Below are 27,290 nucleotides of genomic sequence, written 5' to 3' on the forward strand. Positions count from 1 at the left end.
GGGCGTGGTCGGCGCTCGGTCCCGCCCCTGGCGTAGCGGACACGGGCGTGAGCGCCGCGGTCTGCACCTGGGACCCCCGCGTAGGGGCTGCCGCGTCGGCTTGTTCTCGCCGCAGGCCGGGTCGGGGCGTCCGAAGCGCTTGAGGCGAGGTAAGTAGCTTCCGGGACGTGGGGGTCGGGGCTCCGCAGCCGCCGCCCGCGCGGTCCGGCGCCTCTGCCCAGCAGCCTCTCCGGGTCTGCGAGGCCTGACCGGGCGCGTCTCCGGGCCCCGCGTTCCCCGCCGGGAAGGGCACAAAGGGCTCCTGGGGGCAGGGGCGCCTCGTGCCTTCGACTCCATTTTGCCGGCGGAACGGCGGGTGCGGGGCGCGGAGGCGGGAGGCCGGGGTTGGAAGAGCCTGAGCGCGGGGAGTCCGGGCCGAGGAGGGCGCGCGTGTCCACGTATCCTGTCGTCCGAGCAGCTGCGCGGCTGTACGGCCCCGGCCGAACTCACTTTCCCTCGCGGCCTCTCCCCGGGCGTGTGCTGTTTACCCTGCGCGCTCGCTGGGGGCCAAGTGGCCCCGGGAGTCAGGCGCTCGCGCCTGGCTCCCGGGCCGTGCTGACGCGGAGACCCTCTCTCACCAGCTCAGGGTCATTCCCACGGGAAAGATGGAGACGGATGATGCTTTCTTGGTTCTGTGAATGCAGCAGCTGCGGAGGGAAAAAAGCAAAATGTCTTGCTTTTTTGCTTAGAAGGGCCACCCTTTCCAGCTGTCATCACTAGAACTGTTCTCAGCAGCCTAGGGACACATGCCCAGGTCCTTTTAATTATTTGGTTGGGTTCGGTATATTGTTTGTAATAAAAATGAGCGGAAACCTGCCAGTGCCAGAGCAGATTGGACTTCACTGGGAATTCAGTGGGGGAGTGGGGCCTGCACGAAGATAGGTAGTATTCATAAGTACCCTAACAGCTCCTAGATCTAGGGATGCATGACTAGGTCAGTTTGCCTAGGGTTTGGTTAAAAGTAGAGGTCAACACTTCTCATTTGCGTTCCTTGCCTCACCTGGATCAATTCTAGGCCAGTCAGTACTAAAAAGAGCAAAGAACTCAGTTTCACCTCTTCTGAAAAACATTTAAAGCTCTTCCCCACCCCACAGCTATTTAATCACGTCTTCCTTTAGGCTACTTTCTTCTGCCTCTGCTTTAACACATCACATTGTATTGAAACCAGTGGTTTCCCCAGCTCCTAGCACTTGGAAGTAGAAGACACTCAATGACTTAAGCCAAAACAAAACAAAACAAAAAACCCAGCAGTGTAGCCAAAAGTTGACAAAACAAAAATTTTCATTACTTTAATTTGTTGGACCAGTTATTTTTATAGGTTAGGGAAGCAGTTGACTTCTGGCTCTCTTAAGCTAAATCAGGCTTTTATCTGTCATGTTACTAACTCTGGATAAGTTATTTAACTTCTCTGTGCCTCAGTTTCCTTACCTGTAAAATGGGAGTTATAGTAGTACCTACTCCGTGGGTTCTGAGGATTAAATAAGATATTGATATAAAGTGCTTAGCATAGTTCGTGGCTCAAAGAAAATGTTCAGGAGTCGTTAGCAGTTATTAGGATAAAAATAAACAGATACTTGAGTAGATTTACTAATATTAAGTATCTGTGTAGTACTTGACCCTTCAGGGTCTCTCTGCCTTTTAGTCCTTATCTGTTGCTGGACTTTAAAGTCCTTAAGCCTTTCATGACTTTCCCCCACAGTGAAACTATTCCACAGATTATCTGTTATTCATTTAGAGTCTCACCACCCACTAGAGACTGATTGATTAAGCACCAGGTAATAACTTGGCCAAGTATTACAGGTAGTGTGGTTGATACGCTCTTAATGTGGTCTGATACTCAGAATCGTCCTGTCAGAGCAGAGGAGCAGATGGGGCCCGTTGTGGCTGACAAATCTGTAGCATGATTGGTTCGGACGGAGAGGCAGAGCTTGTGGAGATGGACTTGGAGTAGCTTTTTTCCTTATAACTTAGCTCTGTTCTCATGAAGAAACTGTCTCCTGTCTTTGAAGGTACTCACAAACATTGTGAAAAGTGGAAAACGTCTTCTCGTTGGCTTTAGACCTATTATTGGCCAGATCTACAGGTGGCAGATAGAACCCCTGGGGGATGTTGCCTCACTTCCCGGTTTTCCTGTACCACTTTCTGGGGGCAGGAAGCAGGCTAAATTGTACATTTCCTTCCAGCTGTAGGTCCCCTTAATATGTCAGTTTTTCTTAAATTATTTGGAGTCTCCAAAACAAATACCTTCTCCTTTTCACTTGTAGCTATCACAGGAGAATTCTGGTCTCTGGTTCTGTTTTTAATGTAGCCATAATGAATCCTGAATCCTTTCTAGGGAATATGGTTCTTTCTGGGAACTCCTTTCCCAATGTGGCATACTATAATTAGGTATTAAAAACCTGCTGTAAGGTGTGAACTTTCTCTAGTGTCCTGTTGCAAAGACTTTAAGGACAAGCACCATAAATTTCCTTGTCAAGTGTGCCTGGCATGGGATAGGCACTCAGTGGAGTGCCTCGTTGGCTCAGTCTGTACAGTCTGCAACTCTTGATCTTGGGGTTGTAAGTTTGAGTCCCACGTTGGCTGTAGGGATTACTTTTTTAAGATAAAATCTGTTTTAAAAAAGGTACTCAGTGAATGGTTGTAAAGCCATCGTAGTAATTCTTTCCAGTATGCTGAAACAGGCTTACTGACTAACCTGGTGCTTCTGAAACATTACGAGTCACTTGGAGATCTTGCTCAAACGCAAATTCTGATTCCAGACTCCAGTGGGGCCTGCGAACCTACATTCCCAACAGGCTCTGAGGTGCTGCCGGTGCTCCTGGGCTTCAGACCACACTTTGAGTAGAAAGGTACTAACATAAGTATCTGCATTTGTTTTGTTTTGTTTTGTTTTAAGATTTTATTTGAGAGAGAGAGCAAGCAAGCAGGGAGGGCGGCAGGGAGAGGGAGGATCAGGCTCCCTTCTGATCAGAGAGCCTGACGTGGGGCTGGATCCCAGACCCTGGGATCATGGCCTGAACCGAAGGTAGACGCTTAACTGACTGAGCCACCCAGGCGTCCCTGAATTTGGTTTTTAGAAGTATTGCTAAAAATAGGTTTCGTTTCCTTCCGGTTTTTGGATAAAGTCTTGGATTTATGATCTTTTTTTCTATTCATCGTGTTATTCTATTTTTAACAATTCTTATATTTTGTTCCAAAAAATGATTTGAGAAATCATTCCAAGATACTTCCCATATAACAAGATTTTTAGTAGAAGTAACTGAGGCAGATAGGTTGAAGGAAAAGTAAGATGAAGTCAAGGGTAAGATTAGTACAAAAGGTGACTGTCTTTCTGTGCTAAGCTTGGGTAGGATTGCACATTTGTTGCTGAGCTTCCTAGTAGTCAAAGCAAAGAGTAAAATTCTATCAGTTTTGCCAATACCTTTAAAGTAAAAACAAACTGGCTGTTGAATGAAACACTTGTTTTTGTTACCGAGGCCAGAGAATTCTCCGGTGTGTTCTCCAAAAGAGGATCCTTTGGTACAGTGAGCAGCATTCTTATCAGTAAGAGTCTTATCAGTCTTCATACATGTAATCTGACTGCCTCACAGAAGACACCCAGCACAGTAGTATAAGCAGTGGCTTGTGGAACTGCAACCCTGGGTCAGGGCCAGCTTGCTCAGACAGTAGCAGAGATTTTTGTTACAGGAAAGCTGTTTTTCTGCCCTGCTTTCTGGTGGGAACAGACACACTGAGTCCTCAGCACCCTCATGGTTTGAGTTTTTTTGGATGGGGACGGTCTGCTAAGGAGGCCAGAGAGCTCGCCGTTGAGTGGACGGGGGGCTCGAAGCTCAGCCAAGCTTGTAGATGCGGCAGCAGCATCTCTTTAAAGGCCTTCCTTAGACCTGCGTGATGAGTTAGAAGACTGGCCTTGCTGCGAGGCTACCTGGTGGCCCCAGTCAGTTGCCAGCCTGTGAGTGAGCAAGTGAGAAAGCTAGAGAAGCAGCCTTCCCACCGTATTGATTTAGAGGGAGCCAGTGGCTCCTCCTCGGGTGCTGGAGGATTCCCTCCGACTCTAAGCAAAACATAGGGAAGTAGCCCTAGGAGGAGAAGGAAAGGGGCTGCTGGTGCTGGAGGAGTCTGAGGATGGCATCGGCCCATTACCAAGCCGGGAGAAACATGTCTACCCTCCATAGCTTTGAACCCCTTCTTCCTTTTTACTTGGCTCCTTTTATTTGGCTTTGACCTTAAAAAAAAAAAAAAAAAAAAAGGTGGACATAGCGCTCAGGGTGACCTGCCCCACAGGGAAAGACAGGACCAGTGGGGAAAACTAAGGGACTTGGGGGCTTCAACAGCCAGGGAGGGGGCAGGTAGAACGGCGATTGCACTTGGCTGTTGACCTCCTGGTCTCAAACCTCCAGCCCCAGCATTCCTGGCACCCACCCCACTCTGAGGCAGGCCCTGGCCTCTTGTGACCGGCCCTTTTGTTGGCCTCCCCCGCATATGTACTTCCCCCTATCATTGCTGCCTCCCACGCCTGGATTGGCTTCTGCCTTTAAGCTTCTTTCCCATAAATCTAGTTCCCCCCAGAAACTTTTCCAACAACCTGACAATGTTGGGTCCTACCCCACTCCCTCCCCCTTTCCTTGTGGGCAGTTTGATGTTTTTAGAGAAGGAGCAGCACTGAGAGCTGCTTTGTCTGGTTCTCTGGTCAGATTCTGCCACTATGTGTGCGTTCACCACCTATACCTGTGGCCTCCTGTGAAAACACAGGGAGTTTGAAGCATTTGGCCCCTGAGCTGGTCGGGCTTGCTCTGTGCAGTAGTACCTGGCCTGTGCAGCCGGTACAGGTGGCTGGCCGCGTGCTTGCGGACAGAGATGGGCCTTGCCCCAACACAGCTTCCCTGGCAAGGTTGGTATAAATCCAATTATTTCATAGGGAGGTTGTGATTCAGTGAATCCTGGAGATAGTCCTTTTTTGATCAGAGGAGGATTGCTCCCTGGTTGATCATTCCTCTATCTGAATGGTTTAGTTTAGGAGAGGAGTATCCTCTGTCTCTCCTAATACAGCCCTCCTCCCCCCCCCCATCCTGGATAGGAGCACGTGGGAGGAAGCGCTGGCAGCTGTGACGGGGCTGGACGTGGGGGGTGTAGCACACACCAAGAAGGGTCAGGTGTCCAGGCTTACAGAGTTAGTGTTGCCACATACGTGACGTGTGAGCATATTTTTACTGTAGGGCAAGTGGATGCCAAGCCTACATCACTCCTAATTATATATATCTGATAGGTCATCTGGCCTCTGTGGGGGACTAATGGAGAATTTAGTAGCAAAGTCCAGGTGGTCGCTAGAATATCCTGAAGCTTATGTGGCTCGTCTCTTGGTTTGGCCAAGGACAGAGCAGTTCTGGTGTGTATAGACCTTTCCCAGATGGAGGGTTGAATTCACTGTTCATTGTGTGTGCTCCGAGACCTCCAGGCCCTCACTCCAACCCTGTGGTACTTCCCTGTTGGGGAGGAGGCCGGTTGAGGCCTCTGCCCATCCCAGAGCTGCTAGCCTGTAGGAACATTGTAAGATACGTGATCTCTGAGCAGGAAGCCCCACATACAGTAATAGGTTCCGTAAAGCTACTGACCTGGGAGGCAGTGTTGGTCCAATACCACAAGTCATTTTCATCATCCAGAGCAGTCCATTGGAAAAGGAATAAGCTGCTTCTCATTGGAAATGTCCAAGCAGAATCCCTACCTCCACCCTCACCGCAGAAGGTTAGAAGGAGTGATGTGTAAAATCTAGAATCTATGGAAATGAGGGCTGGACCTTCATGCAGATGCCCGCCTGGCAAGTGCAGACAGGATTGAACCCCAGAAATCTAAAGCTTGTGCATTTGCTAGGCCACTTCATCAAGATTGATGTTTTTAAAAATGCTTTTGCCTTCAACAGTCATTACTTCAAGGAGTTCTCCCTGATTATTTCTATCCCAGTTGATTTCTCCCTTTGTGTTCCGTAGCATCTTATATACAACTTGGAATTAGTTCTCGTGGACTTCTTTTAATTCTTTTCTTTCACATGTGTCTGTCTTCTCATAACTGGTGTAGTTGGAGAGGGGCGTGATTTGTCAGGCAGATTAATAGGTAAGATTGCAAAGAGACTGTTTATCCGTACTGAGAAAATAAACCTGCCTTTTCCGAAGCACTGTTTCCATGAAAATCGTTATTGCAGACCATCTTACCTGGTTGCTGAAGGGCCTCTGGCGACAGTATTAACCTAGTTCAGGTTTGTATGCACACTTGAAAATGACCTAGAGGTGTCTCCTAACTAGCTTAAAGTTCTAGCTCACCACTCCCCACCCCCCAGGATAAATGGATACCTTCTTTTTTGAATAATGAGTCCAGACAAGACATAAAAATTACATCATCAAAACGGAGAGATCATTTGTTTGCACCGTTTTCTTGTCCCGGCATCATCTTATTCCTGCCCCTGTCGCAAGCCCACACCCTTTAGTGGAACGGGAAAGCCGGTAAAAGGGGACTTAGCCACCCATCATGGTCTGACTCTAGCCATTGAGAGAGTTCTAGGAATGGAACAAGAAGTAGATGTTGGGGGCTGCAGGCTACACTTTCCAGCTCATGGGCTCAGCTAAAAACATCTTCGTGTGTAGCTTTTTAAACAGCCACAAGGTGAGGCTGTGGCTCCATAGAAACCTGTCCCCGCAGGACAGCAGCACTCATCTCGCTGTCCTGTCACTCTCTTCCCTCTTCTCCTTCACGTGCTCGTCTGCTTTATACCTTGTTCCCTTGATAGTGCCTAAAGAGCTTGGGTTCTGGAGTCACACCGTCCTGGATTTGACTCTCTCAGCCTTGGTTTCCCCCTGCGAAGGGCGACAAGGCGACCTGCTCCCGTGGGAACCCCACTCTCGCGGACTGCTGGTGGGGGTGTAAGTCGCTGCCACCCTTCAAGGCCACTCGGCAGCAGAGGCGGCTGTGCAGGTGCCTTGCCCTCCGCCGCAGTCCTGGGTGGGGACGCTGCGCACGTGCTAGCAGGTGCGCGAGGGCTGTGCGCCTGCGTGCTTCTGCTGCTGGTTGGTGGTGGCTCCTCGCTGCGTTGCTTGTAAATAAGGAAAGATTGGAAATAACCCCAGCATCCGCCCTTAAGGGACCAGAGAAATAAACCCGAAGGCACCCCTCCAGCGGAGTGCAGTGCTGGGCAGTGATAGGAAAGAAGGGAAGCCCGCTCTCGCTCTGCGTGTTGCTGAGGAAAGGTCTCCGAGATACTTTTTTTTTTTTAAAGGAAAGAAAACCTTCTGAACAGGGTGTCCTGTACAGTGTGCCTCTTTTACGTAAAGAGGGAGAAGGATGAAAGAGATTTTTGTGTTTGCATATGCATCAAGAGGTCAGAGACATATACACAAATTACTGAGACTGTTTACCTATTTTTATGGAACTAACAGTAAATATTTTGCCTTTGTTCTCTGAAACATTGGCTGCTTTTTCTCCCTCTGTTGGGTTCCTTTGTGGCTTGCAAGGTGGCTTGTTACACTGGTTCTGTGCCCCCGACGCCCCAGCGTCTGCTGACCGTGGGCACCGTGTTCCGGGCACTGTCCAAGCCCTGCATGCTGTAGCTGGTTTGCATGAGGGATGGAGACGAGGGCGGAGGGAGACTTCTCTCTGCAGCACCTTTTGTATTTCAACCACATGTTACCTGTCCAAAAAAATTATTGTTCTGCCCCGTGTGGTGGTTGCGAGAAGAGAGTACGTGTGAAGTGTGTGTGCTCTTCTGGGGTCGCCTCCCAGTGGGCCTGGAGCCTCGTGTGCCTGGGCAGACAGAGCAGGACCCCTTTCCAGGACGGGCGCTCTCAGGGTGTATCTGTGCACACCCAGTTGTTTCCCAGTGTGCGAGCTGAGCCGGATGAGCCCCTCTCCACAACCAGCCCCTCTCTCTCAGGCTTTCCCGTTGTCCCCAGCACCTCCTCTTGCTATCACTTCAGCTCCTGGTCTCTGTGGAAGCAAGGCTATTCTTGTCCAGGTTCTAGCTTTGAGGTTGGCTCAGTGCATTCCAGGTGGCCTCCGAAATCCTAGGCCCTTAAGCTTCCCTTGTTCCCCTTCCCAGACCTCTGGGAGTGGTTCCCCTCTGCCAGCTTTTCAGCCCCAGCCCCTTTCCCACGCATCAGTGCTCCCAGCACCAGTGCTCCCAGTACTTGTTGCCTGTACTCTTAGGCTGAGGGGAGGGTTCTCTGTTACCCCTGAAACTCTTAAAGGAACGGTTGTATTTTCAGGTCCAGCCCCCACATTGTTCTTTCTTCCCTCCCTGCTTCTCCCTTGCCTGTCCACGCACCCAGCACACATGCTCACGCTCTCTCCCTGTCACGGGCATGCATGCTATGTGGCCATTACATTGTTACCTGCCTAGAATTCCACGGCTTCCCTCAGTTGCAAGCTAGTGGGAGAAGAGTTGCTGCTCGCCCCGTCTCTGGTTGCCGGCCATCCTTGGAATGAGAAGGCGCCACCTGGTCCATAGCCCAAGGTGGGGTTTCTGTGTTTTGAAAGGATCCTGCCTCCTCCACCAGGCAAAGTGGGCACTGGGGGAACACTGGGCTCAGCCAAGGCCTGAGCATGCCCTGACTTGCTGTTCCCTAGAGCACAGCCGTCAGAGCCAGGCCAGAGCCACCTGCCAATGGGAGCACTGCAGCAAAAGAACTGTGGCCGGGCTGGTGCAGGGGGGGCCCCGACCAGGCTCCTTACCCAGTGGGGCCAGGACAAAAGTGTGGCTTTAAGCCTTGCCTCTGATTTGGACCTGCATTCACCTGCCTGGGCACCAGCTGCTGGGGCTGGGACTGGCCACATAAAAGCAGAGAACAAAGTGGTCTACAACTCCGTCCGCTTCAGAAAACTCCGGGGCCAGGGAAAAGCCAGACCTGTGTTTTCCTCTGCGGAGATAGACACCATTCGTTCTTTCTTTTCTTTGACCAAAAAAAAAGGTGGTCCCTTTTTTTTTTGAAGTATCGTTGGCCTATTTTTGTTAGTTTCATATGTACGACATAGTGGTTCCACAATTGTGTGCATCACAGAGTGCTAGCCAACAGCGTCTGTCCCCATACGGCGTCACTACAACGTTATAGGTTGTATTCCCCATACTGCACTGGCCTACTCCATACACCCTGTGACTGCCTGACTGTATAACTGGAAGTTTATACCTCTGAGTCCCCGTCACCTGTTGCCCCCTCCCCCCAGCCCCCTCCTCTCCGGCAACCACCGCTTTGTTCTCTCTGAGTCTGTTTCTTCTTGTTGTTCTTTGTTTTGGTTTTTAGACTCCAACTATAAATGAAAACATCTGGTATTTGTCTTTCTCTGACTTATTTCATTTAGCATAATACCCTCTAGGTCCATCCATATTGTCAGAAATGGCAAGATTTCGTTCTTTGTTTCCATAATCTTAAGTTGTTTTCATATCTTGGCCGTGGTCAGTAATGCTGCAGTAAGTAAGGCTGCGTAGATCTGTTCAAAGGAACGTTTTCATTTTCCTCCGGTAACTGTCCGTAAGTGGAAGAGCTGGACCGTGTGGTACTTGTCGTTTTCGGTGTTGGGGGAGCCTCCGTGCTGTGTTCCACGGTGGCTGCACCAGTTTCAGTAATTCACCAGCACTGCACAAGGGGTTCCCTTTTCTTCACCTTTTTGCCAACACTTCTTATTTCTTGTCTTTTTGATTTTGGCCATCTGACAGATGTCAGGTGATCTCTCTTTGTGCCTTTGATTTGCATTTCCCTGCTGATGAGTGATGTTGAGCATCTGTTCATGTGTCTGCTGACCATCTCTCTGACTTCTTTGGGAAAATGTCTATTCAGGTCCTCTGCCCATTTTTAAAAATCAGATTATTTGTTTTTTTGGCGTGGAGTTTTATGAATTCTTTATATATTTGGGTATTAAACCCTTATTGGATATATGATTTGCAAGGATCTTCTCCCATTCAGTAGGTTACCTTTTTGTTGGTGGTTTCCTTCATTGCAGATGTCTGTCTTCATCATTAAAAAGTAAGTTCTCCTGGACACAGATGCAGAGAATATATCTTTTTTCTTTTCCTTTCCCATTTTGTAGAGAGCTGAAGGCTTCAGGGAACCCTGACCTGGGAACATCTCAATGGCCTTGGGAGAAGAAAAGGCAGAGGTGGAGGTACCCGCGGACACAAAGACCCTGTCCTATGGGCAGTGGACCTGCAGGGAGCAGGAGGTGGACACCCCGGGGCTCACGAGCGGGGAGCAGGAGCAGCCACCGTGCCTGGAAGCTGAGAGAGGGCCTGTCTCACCTGTGTGGGGAACAGAGGGGCTGTGTGCCCCTGGCCCCAGCCCCTCTGGAGCCTACCAGCCACAGGCCAACACCACCAGCAGGGAGCCAGTAGCTGGTAGATCTAAACTTGCTCTTGGTTGCCTGCTTCCTCCTGCTGGCACCGGGACTAGAGACCTTTTGCACTCTGTGGGAAACCAGGTAGGTAATAAGGCCAATGGGACTGTAGATTTAACTCATGTGATCCTTTGGGAGTATGTTCTACCATTTTCTTACTATCTTACCTGCTTTCTCAGCTCCTGTACAAGGTGGGGAATTGGGGGGAGTCTGGGTGTGATGATTTCTGTTTTACAGGCTCACCTGGAGTGTTGGGCCTTGGGGCCATTGGGGACTCTGTCTACAGCATCTCCTGGTCCTCGAGTATGATTGGTGATCTTCTGAAGACTAGGGATGCTGTGGCCAAGACCTGTTGCCCAGAGGGCTGGCTGGGGGAGCTGTGACAGGGGGAGCCGTGTCCTTTTTCTGACTTGGTGATCTGAACTCTTTGGGGCGGGGGGGGGCCTGAAGAGACTTGGGGAGGGAGGGTCCAGGGCTGTGCATTCCTTCAGGCTCTGAGTCTGTATCCCCTGGGGACCCAGGGAACCTGGCAGAGCCTTGGAGCCTCTGTGGTGAGCACTGTCCCTGGGCAAGAAGACTTTCTTGGGCCTCCCTGACTGCAGGAGAGCCTTGCCTAGTCAAGTCACAGGGAGCAAGCAGTCCTGCTTGGCTCTGTGACCTCAAGCATACCACCAAGTCTTTCAGGTCCTCAGTATAACTGGGAAGGTGACCTGAATGATCTGTCCTGCCTGGCTCTGACATCATCTTATGTTCTGCTTGCCAAGGCCTTCCATGGGAATGGCTTTGATGTCTTCAGTACCACTGTGGCCTTGGCTGCTGCGTGCTGCCCCCGTGCAGTTTTGTCCTGTGAGGATGCTCCGAGCATGACTGTCTGGGAGAAAACAGCAGCTGGGCCCATCCGCCTGGGAGCCAGGGGTGGTGGGAAGCCCAGGGCACCTGTGAGTCAGGGATTTAGTGAAGCAGGAAGCAGATAAGCAAACACAGAAATAGGCTATTTCATGAGCTTACTATAAATGAGCTTAGTACTGCGGTACCTGTTGTGCGTTTAGCTCTCACCCTGTGCTTCTCACGCCTGAGTTTCCTTTAATCCTCATGTCCCTAGGAAGTGGTACTATTACTATCCCCATTTTACAGATGAGGGAAGGGAGGCCCAGAGTCATCCATCTGGAAGGTGGCAGTTGGGTTGGCATCAAGTCTGTGTGGTTCCAAACCCCATGCCCTTAACCATTGCGTCTGATCCTACCTTCCTCGGGGGCAAGTTCTTCATCGAACAGATTGAAAACTCAGTGTGAAGAGGCTGAGATGAGGGACTTGCTTCGTTCATTCACAGCCGGCCTGAGCTGAACGGGTCGGGCCCGATGGGTCACCTGCCTCTTGGGTGGGGATGGGTTTCGGGGCAGGGGTTTCTTCTGCCCAGGACGTGCTTCTCCGAGGTTAGGTGGTGTGCTCCAGCCTCGGCATGACAGAGCCGCGCGAGCTGCACCCTCTGTCTGCTTGCACAAAGACTGGAGCGTGGGAACGGTTTGGGAAAGACGGTCTGCTTCCCGCAGCGCGCGGAGCTTCCATGCCGGCCACCCGCCATGCTGCCTAGTTCGTGCATCAGATGCAGACTCTCACTGCAAGAGCTCTTCGGAATATCATCTGGGTCCCCAGGGAAAATTCCATAGTTGTCCTCCAGGAAAGAAATTTGGTTTGCTTATTTTCACCCGAGTGCTTTTTCTTCCCTCTTCTCATTGCAGATGGAGGAGACCAGGCTTTCTGCCTCAGAAGATCTACCTCAGACTCTTAGCGTTCCCAGAGCCACAGGCCTTTGCTCGGGACACGATGCCGATAGCGAAGATGACCCGTCCCCGGTTGAGTCGCCGCGGGCGCTAGACCTCAGCCAGCAGCCCCACAACTCAGGTTTCCCTTTCCCGCCGAGGTGGAGGCCGCTGGGGAGCCAAGCTACCGCTGCTCCTCGGCTCTCCAGCCGCAGCGTCTCTGCCTCCTCCCTGGGCAGCAGTCTCCAGGGTTGCCGAGAGAGGGCGGCGCCTCCAGGTTGCTCCATAGCCAAGGTCTCCTCCTCCCTGGAGCTGGTTGGCCCCCAGTCGGCCCCCTCTGTGGTGGGGCCGGGACTCCAGTGGTCACCCCGGCCTGTGTCCTCCGGGGTTGATGCTCCTGGGCTGGGCGGGAGGCGCCTCTCCTTCCAGGCCGAGTACTGGGCCTGTGTGCTGCCAGACTCCCTACCTCCTTCCCCCGACCGCCACTCCCCGCTCTGGAACCCGAATAAGGAGTATGAAGATCTGCTGGACTATACTTATCCGCTTAGGCCCAAGCCTCAATTCCCAAAGCACCTTGACAGCCACATACTGGCTGACCCTGTCCTGCAGGACTCGGGCGTAGACCTGGATAGTTTTTCTGTTTCCCCAGCAAGTACCCTGAAGTCACCCACTAATGGCTCCCAGAATTGCCCATCAGCAGAGGCCTCTGCCCTGCCATTCGCTAGGCCCAGAGAGCCAAGTCTTATGCAGTGGCCCTCTGGAGTACCCCAGAAGCAGGGCAGCGTGGGGTTGGCATCTTGTAACCAGCTCGCATCTACCCCCAGAGCCCCAGGCAGTAGGGATGGTCCTTGGGAGAGCAGAGAGCCAGCCCTGAGGGGTGTGAAGGACTGGTTCCCCGTGGGCACGCACCTTGAGGTGGGTTCTCCCCAGCCGAGGACATGGGACAGAGGGTGGCCCTTGCCCAGGGCAGAGAGAGAGAAGGGGGCCAGCCAGGGTGTCTGGCACGCTGCCTGCACAGAGTCTGGATGGAAGTCAGAAGAGGAGGTAGAAAGTGATGACGAGTATCTCACCCTGCCCACTCGGCTGACGCAGGTTTCTAGTTTGGTTTCATATCTAGGTTCCATTCCCACCTTGGTGACCCTGCCCACCGGGGCTGCCGAGGGGCAGACCTCCCTGGACGTGTCAGACAGTGACGGGCCAGCTTCCCTCCCGTCGGACTCGAGCCAAAGCCAGCTTCCTTCTGGGGCTGCCTTTAGAGCGCCCAGGGGCCCCAAGGGCCAGAACCACCGTTTGCTGCACTCCTTCGTCCAGGCAAGGGGCTCTACGGGGGACGGCAGTCTGGGGAGCAGCCAGGCCCTGGGGGTCTCCGGACCGCTGAGAGCACGCTCTTCCTTGCCAGCCGTGTGGGACCGGCGCGCGTGCTTGGACCCAGACGCTACAGGGCAGCCTCCCGGGAAGGGAGAGCAGGGAAAAGAATCGCTCGTGCAGTGTGTGAAGGTAAGCTCTGCGTTCGAGGGCCTTCGCCTAGAGGTGTGTCTTCTGCGCGTGCGTGGACTCCAACGTAGTGGCCTTGAGCGCTTTGTATGTGCCGGGCACCGCGCTGTGCCTTCTCGTACTTGAGTCTCACGGCTCTGCCCGGTAAGGACTCCCGTGGGCAGTTCACGGTTGGAAAGAGGCAGTGGGGGGCTGGGGAAGCTGCCCGCCCGAGCCTGGGGCCTGAGCTTCACCACCACTCCAGGCTGCCGCGAGGGCTCTCGACCTCGAGGAGGGAGAGGTGTCCTGCACAAGCCGCGTGCACGCTCACCGCCTTTGGGGAATAGTGCACTGCACGGAGGTGAATGGTTTTCTGGACTGTAAGACTTCTGAGAGCTTCAGGTTGACGAAGTGGTGGAGCGCTAGGGTTGGAGTCCTTAGATGCTCTGTGTCCTGGCCGTCTGGGTCACCAGACCTCTTGTAGACGCGTGACTGTCTGGAGGTAGGATTAACACCGCGGGGCAGGGTGGCCAGCATCAGGCAGATCTGAGTTTGAACCCCAGCACTGCCGCACTTGGAACTGCGGCTCAGTCTTTCGAGTTTGCGCATTTGTAAAACGTGGAGCCTTGCCTCCTCGGGGTGTTGTACGGATGACATGAGATAATTCGTGCCGAGGGCTCTGCAGTCCCCGACGCAAGGATGTTCATGGCTCTGCACGCGCACAGAGTCCGCGCGTGGCCTCGTGTCCTGGGTGAGCGCACGGACGCTGCACGCGCAGCAGCCGGCCAGGGGGCGAGAGACCGTGAGCCGGGGTGCCACGTGTTCCCTAGCATCTGAGGGCCTCAGTCAGCCCTGGGACGTCCCGTGTATGACTTTCTTTGTCGGGTGAAGCAGGTAGGACAGCTGTTAGCATGTGCCTCTTTTGTGATAAAGACCGAGATACCTGGGAGGCAAATGCAGAACGGGGACACGCAGTTTTAAGTCAGTTGTTTCCTGCCATAGGTTAAAGTTAGTCACCATTATAGGCCTTTATTTTGTTTTCCTCGGGGACAGAAAGTTAGCAGTGGTGCTCACCCAAGAATCGGTTTCCATGGTAGGCGGGCGTCCTCCGGGCCGGTCCCTGTCCTCCCGTCAGCCGCTCTCCCCACGTGCAGGGCGGACTTCTCTCGGCCTGTCATTTTTGGTGTCACAAAGGCTGAGGGGCGACCAAAATCATATTGCCCTCGCGGAGGTCTGGAGTCATGGGGTGGGGACAGGCAGGGGAGGAGGGAAGAGACTGACCCCCTCAAGTGAGGGAACGCTTGGAAAAGGTGCAGAGTCTGTGTCCCGGAATCCCCTGGATTGAAAATGTCAACCGCAGTTCGGTCAATAACACCGTGTGTTCTTTTGTCTACACAGACGTTCTGCTGTCAGCTGGAAGAGCTAATTCGCTGGCTGCATAACGTAGCAGACACTACCGACCACCTGATTCCGTCCAAGTCCAATCTTACAGGTCTCAAGTCTTCCCTGCAGCTTTACCGGGTAATATGTGGTCCTGGCTTCTGGCTGTTCACCCACCAGAGTGGTGGCTAAGTACTTGGTTACAAAGTAAAAGCTCAAATAACCGATACTCGGTATGTTATGGCGCAATTGACTATTTTACCTGAAATCTAATCAGAGGCCCTTTTCAAATTCTTAATGCTGAAAAACTAAAATGTAGGAGTTATTTCCCAGGCCAAGCAGAGTTTGGAGAAAAAAGATTTACCTTTAATCAGATATTCTTAAGGGAATTTGCAGTGCAGTTTTGCAGATGTCTCGGGTTAGGTGCAGAACAGCACTGTTACGAGTCACTAGTCACATACGGCTATTTAAATTAAGTACAGTTAAAGGTTCATATTTTCCAGTTGCACCAGCTACATTCCAAGTGTCCCAGCATCACATTTGTCTAGCGGCTGCCATATTGAACAGTGCAGAGAGAACATTTCCATCATCACAGAAGGTTGTTGGATAGTACTGACTGGAATTTGCTTCTTGGTGTGTTTGGTTTTTTGTTTTGTTTGTTGTTTTTTTGCCTCTTTTTTATTAAGGCTTTGTTATTTTTAAGATCTCTTTAATTACAAGTTCTGGCTAACTGGACTTTCTATCAGGCGTATTTGGAGTGATAGTCTGTGCCTGCTGATCTGGTATAGTTATCAGTACGTCCCCCTCCATCCTCAGAAGTGTTCTGAGCTGGATGATAAATTATACGGTTACCCTAAGTCTAACATTAACCTTGACCGCACTACCCACAGGCCTCTGGCATGTCTGGTTGGCCAAGCATTCCTAACCTCTTTTGAAGGAGCAGAGGTAGTCTGTGGGGTCTGAGCCTGTGAGGCTAGTCTAGAAAGGGTTTTCTGAGACAGTTCTTTGAATTTCTGTAACCTAGCCAAGTGTCTTTAGAGGAGGCTAGGATTTACCTGTGCCTAAGCCGGAGCACCCCCCGCCCCCAGCGCCTCCCGCACCCTGGCAGGAGAGGGCCTGTTTTCCAGCACGGCACCAGCTACAGTTTAGGGGCAGGGCCTCGCCTGGCTGGGCCAGCTGTTGGACCTTAGTGGGAGTGCTGTTCCCTGCTGTGTGTAGAGAGGCTGCCCTGAGGGCCTCACCCAGAATGTGCTTGAGGGAGGAGAAGGCTGAGTGTGACAGGGTCCTCTCTGTAGCTTCCGAGTGCGTGTGCAGAGCTGAGCACCCCTTGGGGGCTCAGGGGCAGTACCACTGTGGGGAGGGGAAATAATCTGGAAGTTCCTTCAGAATATCTGGGTGATGTCTCCAGAGTGCCTCAGCCTCATCCCCATCAAAGCAAGTGCCAAATAGAACAAGTCCATTCCCTCCATTTTATCCCTCACTCTGTCCTTCTCTGCCTCAAGTTGCAGGCTAGTCAGAGCAGCTTTCTTGCTTTGTGGGTAGAACTGAGATCTGGGCTGGGAGTTACCCTCGCAAGTCAGTGAAGACTAGCCCTCTTGTGTCACCCACACAGTTGTGTCATGAAGTGGGACCGCTGTCAGCCCCTTTCCCACACAGACTGGTACATGCCTCATGCGTACGTATGAGCTACCTTGACCCCTGCTTAGATGATAGCTCATACAAGCGTGTGTGTGTATGTGTGTTCACATATTGTCAACTGTGACTCTGTCTCATATTTTGTCTTAACACTGGGTTTATGGCAGCGTATGAGCTACAGAAAATACTAAAGAATAAAATAATAAGTACAGGTATTAGGGCAAAGGAAAACTAAAGACAGGAATATAGTTCAATCCAAGAGTAAAATTCTGACTCCAGAATGTGAACCACCAAGTTCTGTACCCTGTACTAAAGGCCATCATGGATTTGACTTGACACATCTTAGCAGCTAAAGGAACATCAAAAACAACTGCAAGGCTTGGCACCCACGAGGGGAAACCAGATCCGCTACTTAGGAGACTCACAGCTTCCCTGATGCCTTCCCAAGGCCCAAGGTCTGCACAGAGCAGGACACTGAGGGAAGAAGTGGGTGGGGGCCCCTTTCTTGCGGTTCTTAACAGGTTTGTTAGAATAGCAGACTGTGTTCTGAGAATCCCATAGCCTTGTGGGTTTAAAGAAAGCCCTGTGAGGTACGGCAGAAAGAAACCCTGACTCCAAGCTGTTCATGAACCAGGCTCTGCCAGGGAAAAGAAAACTCTTCTTTTGTCCAATTGTAAACAAAAGGATTGAGTCTGTATTTACTTTGGGCTCAAACTAAGTAAAGTTAAACTAATGTATTGCTTACTTGGGGAATTCTGAAGATTGGGTGGGTTTTGTCTTCCAGGTTACAGAGCAATTGAGCTACTCCACAAAGGATCATTTTAAGTTTTACAAAACAATAGTAACAAAGCTTTTTTCTCTCTTTTCTGATATGCTTTAAGCAATTTAAGAAAGATATAGATGAACACCAGTCCCTGACGGAGAGCGTCTTACAGAAAGGGGAGATTCTTCTTCAGTGCCTGTTGGATAACACCCCAGGTGAGATGCTTGAAGTTTTGAAACGAGCCGGCACGCAGTCCCTCTCAGCAGCAGGTCCAGGGGCCACAGGGTCACCGGTAAGGATCCAGTAGAGCAAGAGCCTCCCCCCCATCCCCCGGCCTCACCCACTGCCCTAGATTCTGATGGCTGCTCGCCAGCCCTCACCTCGTCCCTGCCCCTGCAGCCACACAGCGAGCTGCTCACCGAAAGGTAAGCAGAGTCGAGCCTGCAAGGAGGACACTCTTTGGCCTTCCCCCGGTACTGACCTGCGCAGGAATGCTGGTTTTCATCCAGTCGTCCTTGGCTCTCTGATAGGATATTCACAGTAGGGAGCCCTCAGGGGTTCCCCTCCTTTCCCAGCTGAACAGGCTGAACCCGTCTCTGGTTATCTGCTTGGTGTTCTGCTCTGAGGAAGTATCCGTTTGGGTATTTGAGAGCAGTCCATTCTCAGGGAATGGACTGAAGGAAGAAGCGCGCTGATGAGAGGGGAAAGGCTCGAGTTCATTTTGCAGGATGGGTTCCCAACTTAGGAAAATGGAAAATCACAGACTTCGAGAGTACACCTAAGCATGCAGAGTGCAGGGATTTACGATCGGAGCTGTCCTTGCTGTGGGCAGACGGGAAATGGAGGATGAGCTCGGAGGGTGCTAGGTTGAAGCAAAGAACTGATGGATCGCCAAGAGCAGCTCCTGGTTTCCTGTAAGACTAGACAAGCAAGAGCTAGAAGATCCCGTCTATGTTCTGCCTCAGTTTTGGAGTGAGGTGGGGCTTCTGCTGGAAACAAACCACAGAAGCAAAGCTGGGCAGGACCCCTGGGCTTAAGAGGCAGTGAGGCGGCGCTGTCGCGACCAGAAGTGCTGCGTGCGAGCGAGCGAGGTGGCCTAGAGCAGAGCTGCTCGGCCTGGGCAGTCGCCACACTGTGGGCCACATAGCGCTCTGTGAGGAGGGCTGTCGTACGCGGTGCAGGATGTTGAGCAACACCCCTGGCCTTCACCCATTAGAGGCCAGTAGCACCTTCACCTCCTCTCCAGTAGTGACAACCCAAGATCTCTCCAGACGTTGCCAGATATCCCCTGGGATGAAAAACAACCAGGGTTGAGAACTGTGAACAGGCAGAGGGATTTCAATGGGACAGGGAGCCAGCCACTGAAGGCTTTTAGCAGGGCAGTGATTATCCAGTGCGAATTATGGGAGCCCTTGCAATCCCCTGCCCTCAGGAGGCCTTTGTTTTGGGGCTTGCACTAGGGTTTTTTGGGTTTTATTGGGGCAGAAATTCAGTACGTCAAGCTCCTCTGCTACTTGAATTACATCCGTGTTACACTGAACACCGTGAGCCAGGCACTGCAAGCAGCAGTTAACATACAGGATTTTTTCTCCCGTTTAATCAGTCTTGAGATGGATGCTATTATTACTCTCCCCCCAGAGTTGTGAATTTGCCTTAGACCACACAAGCGGTGGCAGCCTGTCCAGCCCCTTGCTGCTGATGGCCCTGCTGCTGTGTCTGGAGGTGCAGGGGCCTGAACAGGAAGGGAAGGAGGAGCTCCATACCAGGAAACTCTGCCCAGAGGCCACTTGTAACAATGGGCCTCTTAAAAACTACAGGTTCTTTGACCCTCATTCAACAACCAACCCAATAATATTTCTCAGTGCTTAATCTGGAATAGGAACATCCCCCTTTACCCTTGTCTCAAAATGAGGCACATGGGGTTCCCGTGATTTTCAGGTATGTACCCAGGCCCTTTGAGACTGACACATTGCCCCTCCCACCCTCTGCCCCTCCTCTGTGTTATGTGAAGATGACACGTTCCCCTTGACCTTCACAGGGTTTCTCCAGCTAGATGCACGAGTGTCTCAGCTCTCTCCAGGGCCCACTGCCAGCGTGGCTAGAGCCTGAGCGCACACACCCCTACCCAGCTTCGCAGCCCGCTTTCTTCCCCAGTCGTAAGCAGAACCATAGGGACAAGAACCGAAGTCATTCCCCCTCCAAAATGTCTCTGTCTCCGCCTCCTGCCAGAGGCCTCCCTGTGGAGGGCTGGCTTTCTCACTGGGTGCTGGCCCAGCTGCTCTGGTGCACGTGTTGCCAGTCCTCTCCCGTACCCAAACTCCGAATTCAGCTGGATCACACGGCTGGAGCCTATTGGCATGAAGCTGAACCAGGCTCCTGTATGTATGTAGTATTCAAGGACAATGTGAAAGTCTGGCTGGGAAAGATTTCTTTCTCACGCCCAGCTTTCCTTTTACTTGGCCCCAACTAAATATTCTAACATCCTAAAATAGAAGTTCAGAAACAAAAAATAAAGGTCCCCCGAATTCCACTGACAAACACACAGGACTGAGCCGGGGCCGGTGAACGCGGAGGGGAGAATCCGGGCACTGCCCGCGCACCCCGCTGCACTGCGGGGCTCTGGCCACATGGCACCGCGCTGCTGCGGCCTCCCTAGAGCTGATCGCCCCGCAGCCGCCCCGCCATCCGCATCCTCTGCAGATAGGCAGCTTCCCCTTTCCCTTCTGCGCTGGCAGCGTTGCAGCTGTAGCAGGAAACTGGAGGGAGTGTTAACACAGCTGATAGAGGCTCAGGAAGCTAACACAGCCTTTGTGTTTAACAAAGGAAATAAGGTTTTTAAGAGAAAAACAAGCCTGCTGTGTGTGATGCACTCTGAACCTAGTCCTTCCCTTCCTCAAATGACCACTTGGCCTGCAGGAGGAAATCCTGGCCTAAGCTCATCTTAGCCTGCTTTCAGATCATTTTCTTTTGAAGTCTGTTCCTTGAGGACCCACAAAAAAGGGTTCAAAGCATTCCCGAATACATTACCAGGCTACCTGTACACACGCTGAGTACCAGCTCCCCAGCCAACAAGCTGTTGGGACCTGACAGCAGGACCTCATGTCCTAATCTTGGCATATTGTTTTGTTTCATCTAGGCCTGCCCCGTAGGATCTGGGTGTGCCTGCTGTCTTAACTCTAAAAGCCAGGTAACACCAGTCACCAGAGCACCATGCTTCTGCGCCTCGTTATGAATTATGTAAATCCGAAGTGGAGCCAGTGAAATTCTTTCAGCTCTAGTCAGAAGTTAATAAGAGATCCTCCAGTCCCTGGAGAGTCACTGTTAAAAAGCGTGGACATCCTTAAACTAATGCCATGTTACTATTTTGTATAAAACGCTACACCCTTCTATGATTCTTTAGAAAATAGAAGTACATGTTGTGTTTTTGTCTTGGGGGTTTTTTTTTGGCCTAATTGCTTTGAACCTCATTTGTTAGTGTTAAAGGATGTCCTCGGGAGGATCTCGAAGCAGCCCAGTGAGCTGGAGAGCCATGCAGATCGCCTGTATGACGCTATCTTGGCTTCTCTGGACATGCTGGCTGGCTGCACCCTCATCCCTGACAACACACCAGTGGCACACAAGAGCACTGATGTGAAGGGGATAAGCCTGGTAAGTAGGCAGCCCATGAGAAGAAAATCTGTCCTTGGACCCCAGTGCCAGATTAGGGTACAGAGCTCCTGCTCTAACAGTTGGCTGCTACTTAGATGCTTGTTGAACCAACAGTTACTGGAACAAATGAAATGCTAGGAGAAGACATGCTGAAAAACATGCTACGATTGCCAGGAAGAAGGTTGGGGGTCTTCCTGTGGTGAGCTGGCTCGCTTCGGTGCTTTCCAGGACTTCCTTTCACCCTTGCTGCCTGCTTAAGGACTAGGGTGCCCTGTGCTCGCACTTCTGTGGCAGTCCCTCCACCCCCACCCCTTCAAGACAAGTGGCAAAACTCCAAACTCCTCTAGTGGAAGCTTCTCCAGTATAGGGCCACTGTCAGGCTGCCTATTCTGTAGGCTCTTCTTGCTCAGCTCCCTTGGTGCTCCATCTTCAAGCAACTCGACAGCACCAAGTGCCCACAGAGACTCAGTTACTGATGGGTCCCCACCCCTGCCTTCCCAACAACGATCTCTGCAAACTCCCTTCCAAAAAGGGCTAGGGGGATATTTGGGGGTAACATGCCTTAGAGAATTAACAGTACAACTTTCTTTTGATCTTTGGGAAAGTCGAACAGGGAATGATTGGGAAGAGGAGCTAAGAGAGCAGAGGTATGGTGCCCAATGGGGGGATCACCACTGCCCAACATTCTGTACAATTCCACAACTGGACCATACTTTCTCTGAAACTTCCTCTCCCACAACCAAAATGCGGTGCTTAATTCACAAACGTTCTAGGTGACAATTCACTGTAGCCAAGAGAATGTAAAGAATGAAATCAAGGTATGTCAAGAGGAGGAAGTCCCCGTACTTGCCTCAAAGAAATCTGAGCAATAGTTGTTTTAGTTCTAAAATGAATACAGTGATTGTTGTCATTTCTTCCTCCGCAGCCTTCTGCCTGTAAAAAAAAGGTTTCTCTCTCTCTTTCAGGCATCTTCTCAAGCAGATATGTAATCTGTCGACTAAAACCTGGCTGGTGGGAAACTTTCAGGAAGCCCTTTTAAGAGCCACTTAACACTGAAATCAAGGGGGAAACTTAACCGTAATGTATTAGCTTTAAAATGCCTTTCTCTTCCCTGAAGTAAGGGCTGTTGAGTTACTATCGTTATTTAAAATGAATCCTTCCAAACTGAGGTTTTCCTTTTGGTGCTTCTCTACAAAAGCATATAGCTTTGCAGTTTCTGATAAAATAATGCTAATAAGGCTTACAGGTCTTTTACATACACACACACCCCAAAATCCGGTTAAGAAGAACAGAGCTCCTAAAATAGTCTACCTGCTGAGATACTTTGAAGAAGGTTCACATGAGAGAGAAGGTACCAGAAACTTGGCATTCTAAGGCATACCGGAAGACCCAAGAGACTGAAAAACATGAATCATTGGCCAGGAACTTGGGTCTTTTTATAAAATTAAGCTTAGGTTTATAAATCCCTCTTGAAGATTTTAGAGTCTTTAAATCTCCAAATTAACAGAGAGTTCTGAACAAATTATTTTTGGCTGTTAGGAACCTTTTAAGTTCTCTTCAGGGTTTAGTAGGGCTCCCTCTGCCTGCCTAAGTAATACAGTAAAGGAAAATGTGTTAGGGACTAAGGGAACTGCCACTGAGCTTCCGTAGGACTATGGCCTGATTATCCACACCTTAAGGGGACCTCTAGGAGGACGCATTCGTCCATTCCTACTCTCCCTTGGAAGATTAGTCCAAGATCAGGGAAGAGAAGGGCATTGATGGGGTTATGCAGCCTGGTTAACTCCAGAAACTAAGGCTGTCAGTAGTGAAGAAAAGAAAGGGAAATTCTTCATTGCTTGGGAGTCACATATACCTTGATAGGAAAAAAAAAAAAAACATAGAGCCTGTGGATCTTTCTAAAGCAAAATGTTATTAGCTATTGCTGAGAACCACAGATTCTGCAAAAAAGCAAAACCTTTAAAAGACCTTTAAAAAATCTCTTGTGTCATGAGTGAACATGGAAGGAGGAAAGCATGTGTTTCTAGTATTACAGTGGGCTAATAAGACTTCAGAAAAGGATTCTTCACACTTAAATATATGTGAGATAAGCACTTAAGAGATCTTTTTTCAAACTCCTTCCAGATTCTCATTTGAGGAGAGTTCTTAAGAAAGGAAGATCTCATGTTTATAAAGAGAAATGAACAAGTCATCTTGAACCTAAAGGAGGTGACACTGGGAACAATTATTCTCATGAGCAGACTTCTGACATCCCCTCAGAATAAAACATTTAATACAAAATTACCTTCTTTAAAAGAAGTTTAGGACTTTAGTTTTGGGGCCACATAATCATAACACCATCTCATTTACCTCCATATGAACTTGACGTCATATTATTAAATGTGACTTTTCTGCTTTAAAATCTGACTTTATCATCACTGGGAAAAGAAGCTGTTAAATTCTAATATTTAAAGATTAACTACAAAAGTAAACTATATAAAATACATTCTTTCAAGTGCTTACTGCTATGGTATGATGTACCAACAAGCAAGGGCATGATCAGAATTCAACTATGTATTTTGATTCTGCCATCTCCGTATTAATCGTGGTTCCATTGTGAGATTTAGAAAGGACAAAACAAAACACCTCCAGAGCAAGTAATTACGTACGTAAAATATTCTTAAAAACCTACAAATGCTTTAAAAATGTCTAATGGCCTCTGTTCTTAAATTGATCTATTTCACCTTCTCTTTGATGTGGCTATAAATTGGTACATGCCTTTCTACTGTTACAGGATAGCCTTGAGGCGTTAAACCCATTTATTTGCTAGTATTTGATAGATCTGTTTCTATTCACAAAAAACCCAAAGACGGCAACCCTACGGAAACAAACTTGGCCAATGTGACAGCAAGTGAATGCTGAATATGCCATTCTGTTCCCATCCAGCCTGATAATTACCAGCTTCAATGGACAGGATTTTCAGAGTATTTTATTTCGGAGTACCTTGTTTCCCAAGAAGGTATTACTTTACTCAGAGATGATCTAAGGTATTTTTGTTTATCTCCTTTGAAATGAGGTGTGACTGAGAGTACTCTGGACCTAGCTGTGAATGCCACTGGGTTTTCAACACAACAGTTAATTCTATCTTTAGTAGTGCTGTAAGGAGTTCAAGACCACCCTTAAAACCAGCTGAAATGGTTTCAGCCTAGGAAAATGCTGCCAGCAGCGTGTCCATGAGCAGAACAGCCAGGTTACAGGCAGACAGCCCGGCGGGCCCCTGCACCATAGCTGGTGCACATTCACCTTAAGGACAGCAGTGGCTTACATGGATGTAACAGTAGTTATGAGATCCCAAGTTTACCTGTAGTAAAATTTCCTAGTAGTCCCTGTAAATAAATAGAATCGAAGTCCACAGGGAAGTAGTAGTACTAAGACCTGGGTTCAAGTTGCAGCTCCACGGCTAGGCTCATCTGCAAATAGGGGACAGTATCAAAACAGGGCTGTTTTGAGGCTTCAAAGGGAACATAAAGAAGGGATGATGTCAAATATGCTGCAATGACAACATGTATGCTAAAGGAAATTTCAGAAGTCAAAGAACAGGAAGTTCCTGCTCAGATCAGAGTGGCTATCATTCTACTAGGATTTCCCAGAGACTGCGACCACCCAGGCTCAGAACACTTCACTTACGTAAGCTAATTTATGGCAGCCACAGACATTAAAATATGACGTGGGAATTCCCCTTATTAAGTGAACAAATTAAAGCCCATAGTAGCTTGAAGTGTTTGTACTTGAAAATGGGGGTAGAAATGGGAATATATTTTATTTTTTTCAAAACTGCATTTATTGTCATATGTAAAAAAGCAAATAGGGAAGCATGCTGAAACATCCTGTGGTAAGCCCCAGTCTTGACTGCCATGGGGGAAAGAACACTAGATTTTCAAAACTAAGTGTGTAAATATGCTTACATCTTAAATTCATGTAATGTTCGTTCTTGTTAACTCACCAATAAGCTGCCCGTTGAACAACTTGCTGTATAAAACCAAGTGCACAGCATCACGCTAGTATCTGTAGCATTCATCTACTTTAGAAAATAGTTTCTAATTCTTTCCCCCTATATACTGTAGGCAAAAACCAAACCTTTGAAGCATCAAAAAAAAAAAAATCTTCACGCAAATAACTCATGGTAACTTGAGGGGTTTTTCAGTTGCCTTATGTGAGGATGAATAGATCCAACAAGCACATCTATAATACAAAGTAAACTATGATTTTATTGTGAAATTCTCATAGATGGAAAATTAAATTGAATATTTATTCTGTCCATTTCATTTTACAATAATCTTACCACTTATTTTTGTACCATGTATTTCAATTGCCTGTTTAGTGAAAATAAAGAAACCTATCATTTTTGGCTTGTTTTTAGTTTAAATTTTATCACTGGATTAAAGATCCCACCATAAAACATGCTGCCAACAGCCACATCCCAAGTGCCCAAGTAGAGAATGTTTTGGCTGCCATTTCAACCCCAAGGAAACAGTCTCTGACTTCTATCACCTCAAAATGTCATCGTTAGCAAAAGATTTTTGTTTCCCACAATAAAAACAAACCTTAGGCTCTTTAAGGTCCTATTTAACAAAATTTTCACATGTGCAAAATTCCACTGAAATAAATACATTTTTCTCATTTATCATTCCCACCTAGCATTTGTGTTTTCAGTTAATTTTTAGGGATATAATTCCTAAAATTAGGGGAATCAATAGCAAATTTCCTGCCTTCTACTTTAATGCTTTAACTCTCCTCCAACCTAAATTATACAATGGTGGAGGATAAAACAGTTGACATGTGACTCAGAGCATGGAAGAAACAATATCAGCACACGCATTAGTCTGATCACTTGCCAGTTAGGAAAGGGGTGCTGCTTTCCACCTCTACCACAGAAGAATTAACAAAATGTTGATTGACGAAGCCATTTCAAATGGTTTTAGAGAAGGACCAGAGATAATAGACTAAATAGCATACAATCTAAACTTGTTTTCCGTACAACTTAGTCTCCCTGAACCACTAAGCTTGGTTAAATCCCTATACAGCACAGAAGCCTCCCTAGGTCATTTACTGGGTATATTATCTGGAAAGCATATTGGATGCTGCTCTAAGATAGGTCTACAGTGCCCTGGTTGCACACACAAATGGCTGTTTTGAGTATAATGCAAGGCTCTATTTCCCTTTAACCATAAGAATTAAAACAATACTTATCACCATACAGTTTGATATTACTTCCAATAAGTACAATATTTATTAAACATATCTTCAGTTGTTTTGTTACATAGTGTGCAACAAATTACAATATTCTGCAGCCACAAATTATATGCAGAGTATGAAGAAACTATTAATCAGATAGTGTAATCTTTCCGTTTATAACTCTACAAGGAAGAACTAGCAAATCAGATCTTACATATAACATCTCACTAAACTTTATGCATGGAAAGTGACAGACACTGGTTGTGCTGTTTGATACAAAATGGCTGAACTTCATCTTCAGAAGACTAAACCTGACATCTAAACATGCCAATATAAACATCAAAACAAAATATATTCTAACCAACCACGGGAAACAGTCTGGTATCAGGAAAGCAACAAGGATTACACACATTATTTTATAAACCAGCACACAAAGGTTTAAAACAGTTCTGAAAATGAAGTTAGCTGTCTTGAGTCAAGGGAATAAAAAAAAAGTCAGTATTGACCATTTACAATCTCTGACCTTTGTGGAGACGGTAAGAATCTGTTGTAGTGCAGCTACATACAGTACAATTCAGGCAATTTTGTTTTTTCACTTGGGTTCAGATTGCAAATTCATTGCTGTGAGAGAAGGACGGAGGCAAATTTTAGCAGCAACCTCCACCTGACTGCTTGACTGGAGTGCTCTGAATTTTCACATTGGACTTCTCTGCACCACCCGCTGTTGCTCCAGGACCCATTCGCTTTTTAATCTCAGCTGCCATCGTCATGAAAGACTGTTCTACATTCGTTGCGTTCTTAGCACTGGTTTCCAAAAATGGAATTCCAAGGGAATCAGCAAATTCCTAAGAGAACAGTAAGGCTTAATTAACACTGAAAATTTTTTCCCACTTAGTGCATTTCTATCATCTGAAATGGAGAGTGAGGACGGACTGAGTTTACTGAATCCGAACAGACACAGCACGGACTGTAAAGGCTGTAAGCTAGTTGGGGCTGTTGGGTGACTCCAT

The 27,290-nt window shown here is 49.0% G+C and overlaps 2 protein-coding genes across 5 annotated transcripts in view; one reads left to right on the forward strand and one right to left on the reverse strand.

The window, feature by feature from the left end:
• Positions 1–25,451, forward strand: CEP68 (centrosomal protein 68). Of its 4 annotated transcripts, XM_026484514.4 has the most exons (7): positions 1–149; positions 10,105–10,491; positions 12,147–13,664; positions 15,039–15,161; positions 17,537–17,633; positions 20,894–21,066; positions 22,032–25,451. In XM_026484514.4, exons 2-7 carry the CDS (start codon positions 10,147–10,149, stop codon positions 22,053–22,055), a joined length of 2,280 nt encoding a protein of 759 aa, XP_026340299.2. In that variant the 5' UTR covers positions 1–149; positions 10,105–10,146; the 3' UTR covers positions 22,056–25,451. The 4 variants fall into 4 exon arrangements, with proteins under 4 accessions (XP_026340299.2, XP_044233593.2, XP_044233601.2 ...); XM_044377658.3 differs by having other exon boundaries at positions 62–149; positions 20,894–25,451; XM_044377666.3 differs by lacking the exon at positions 20,894–21,066 and having other exon boundaries at positions 62–149.
• The window catches only part of RAB1A (RAB1A, member RAS oncogene family), a 29,382-nt gene continuing 27,382 nt past the window's right edge, over positions 25,291–27,290 (reverse strand). Inside the window, exon 6 of the mRNA XM_026484541.4 lies at positions 25,291–27,125. Coding sequence (XP_026340326.1) covers positions 26,928–27,125 — 198 coding nt within the window. The 3' untranslated portion in view covers positions 25,291–26,927. The remainder of the gene's footprint in view (positions 27,126–27,290) is intronic.

Source organism: Ursus arctos, unplaced genomic scaffold, assembly GCF_023065955.2.
Source record: "Ursus arctos isolate Adak ecotype North America unplaced genomic scaffold, UrsArc2.0 scaffold_8, whole genome shotgun sequence".
Taxonomy (NCBI): domain Eukaryota; kingdom Metazoa; phylum Chordata; class Mammalia; order Carnivora; family Ursidae; genus Ursus; species Ursus arctos.

What these genes read in the sequence shown, in the direction of transcription:
- CEP68 (XM_044377658.3), top strand. Translation starts at nt 10,147, where the DNA reads ATGGCCTTGGGAGAAGAAAAGGCAGAGGTGGAGGTACCCGCGGACACA. An exon ending in TGCACTCTGTGGGAAACCAG is followed by an intron (nt 10,492 to 12,146) that starts GTAGGTAATAAG and finishes TTCTCATTGCAG; the next exon opens with ATGGAGGAGACCAGGCTTTC. An exon ending in CGCTCGTGCAGTGTGTGAAG is followed by an intron (nt 13,665 to 15,038) that starts GTAAGCTCTGCG and finishes TTGTCTACACAG; the next exon opens with ACGTTCTGCTGTCAGCTGGA.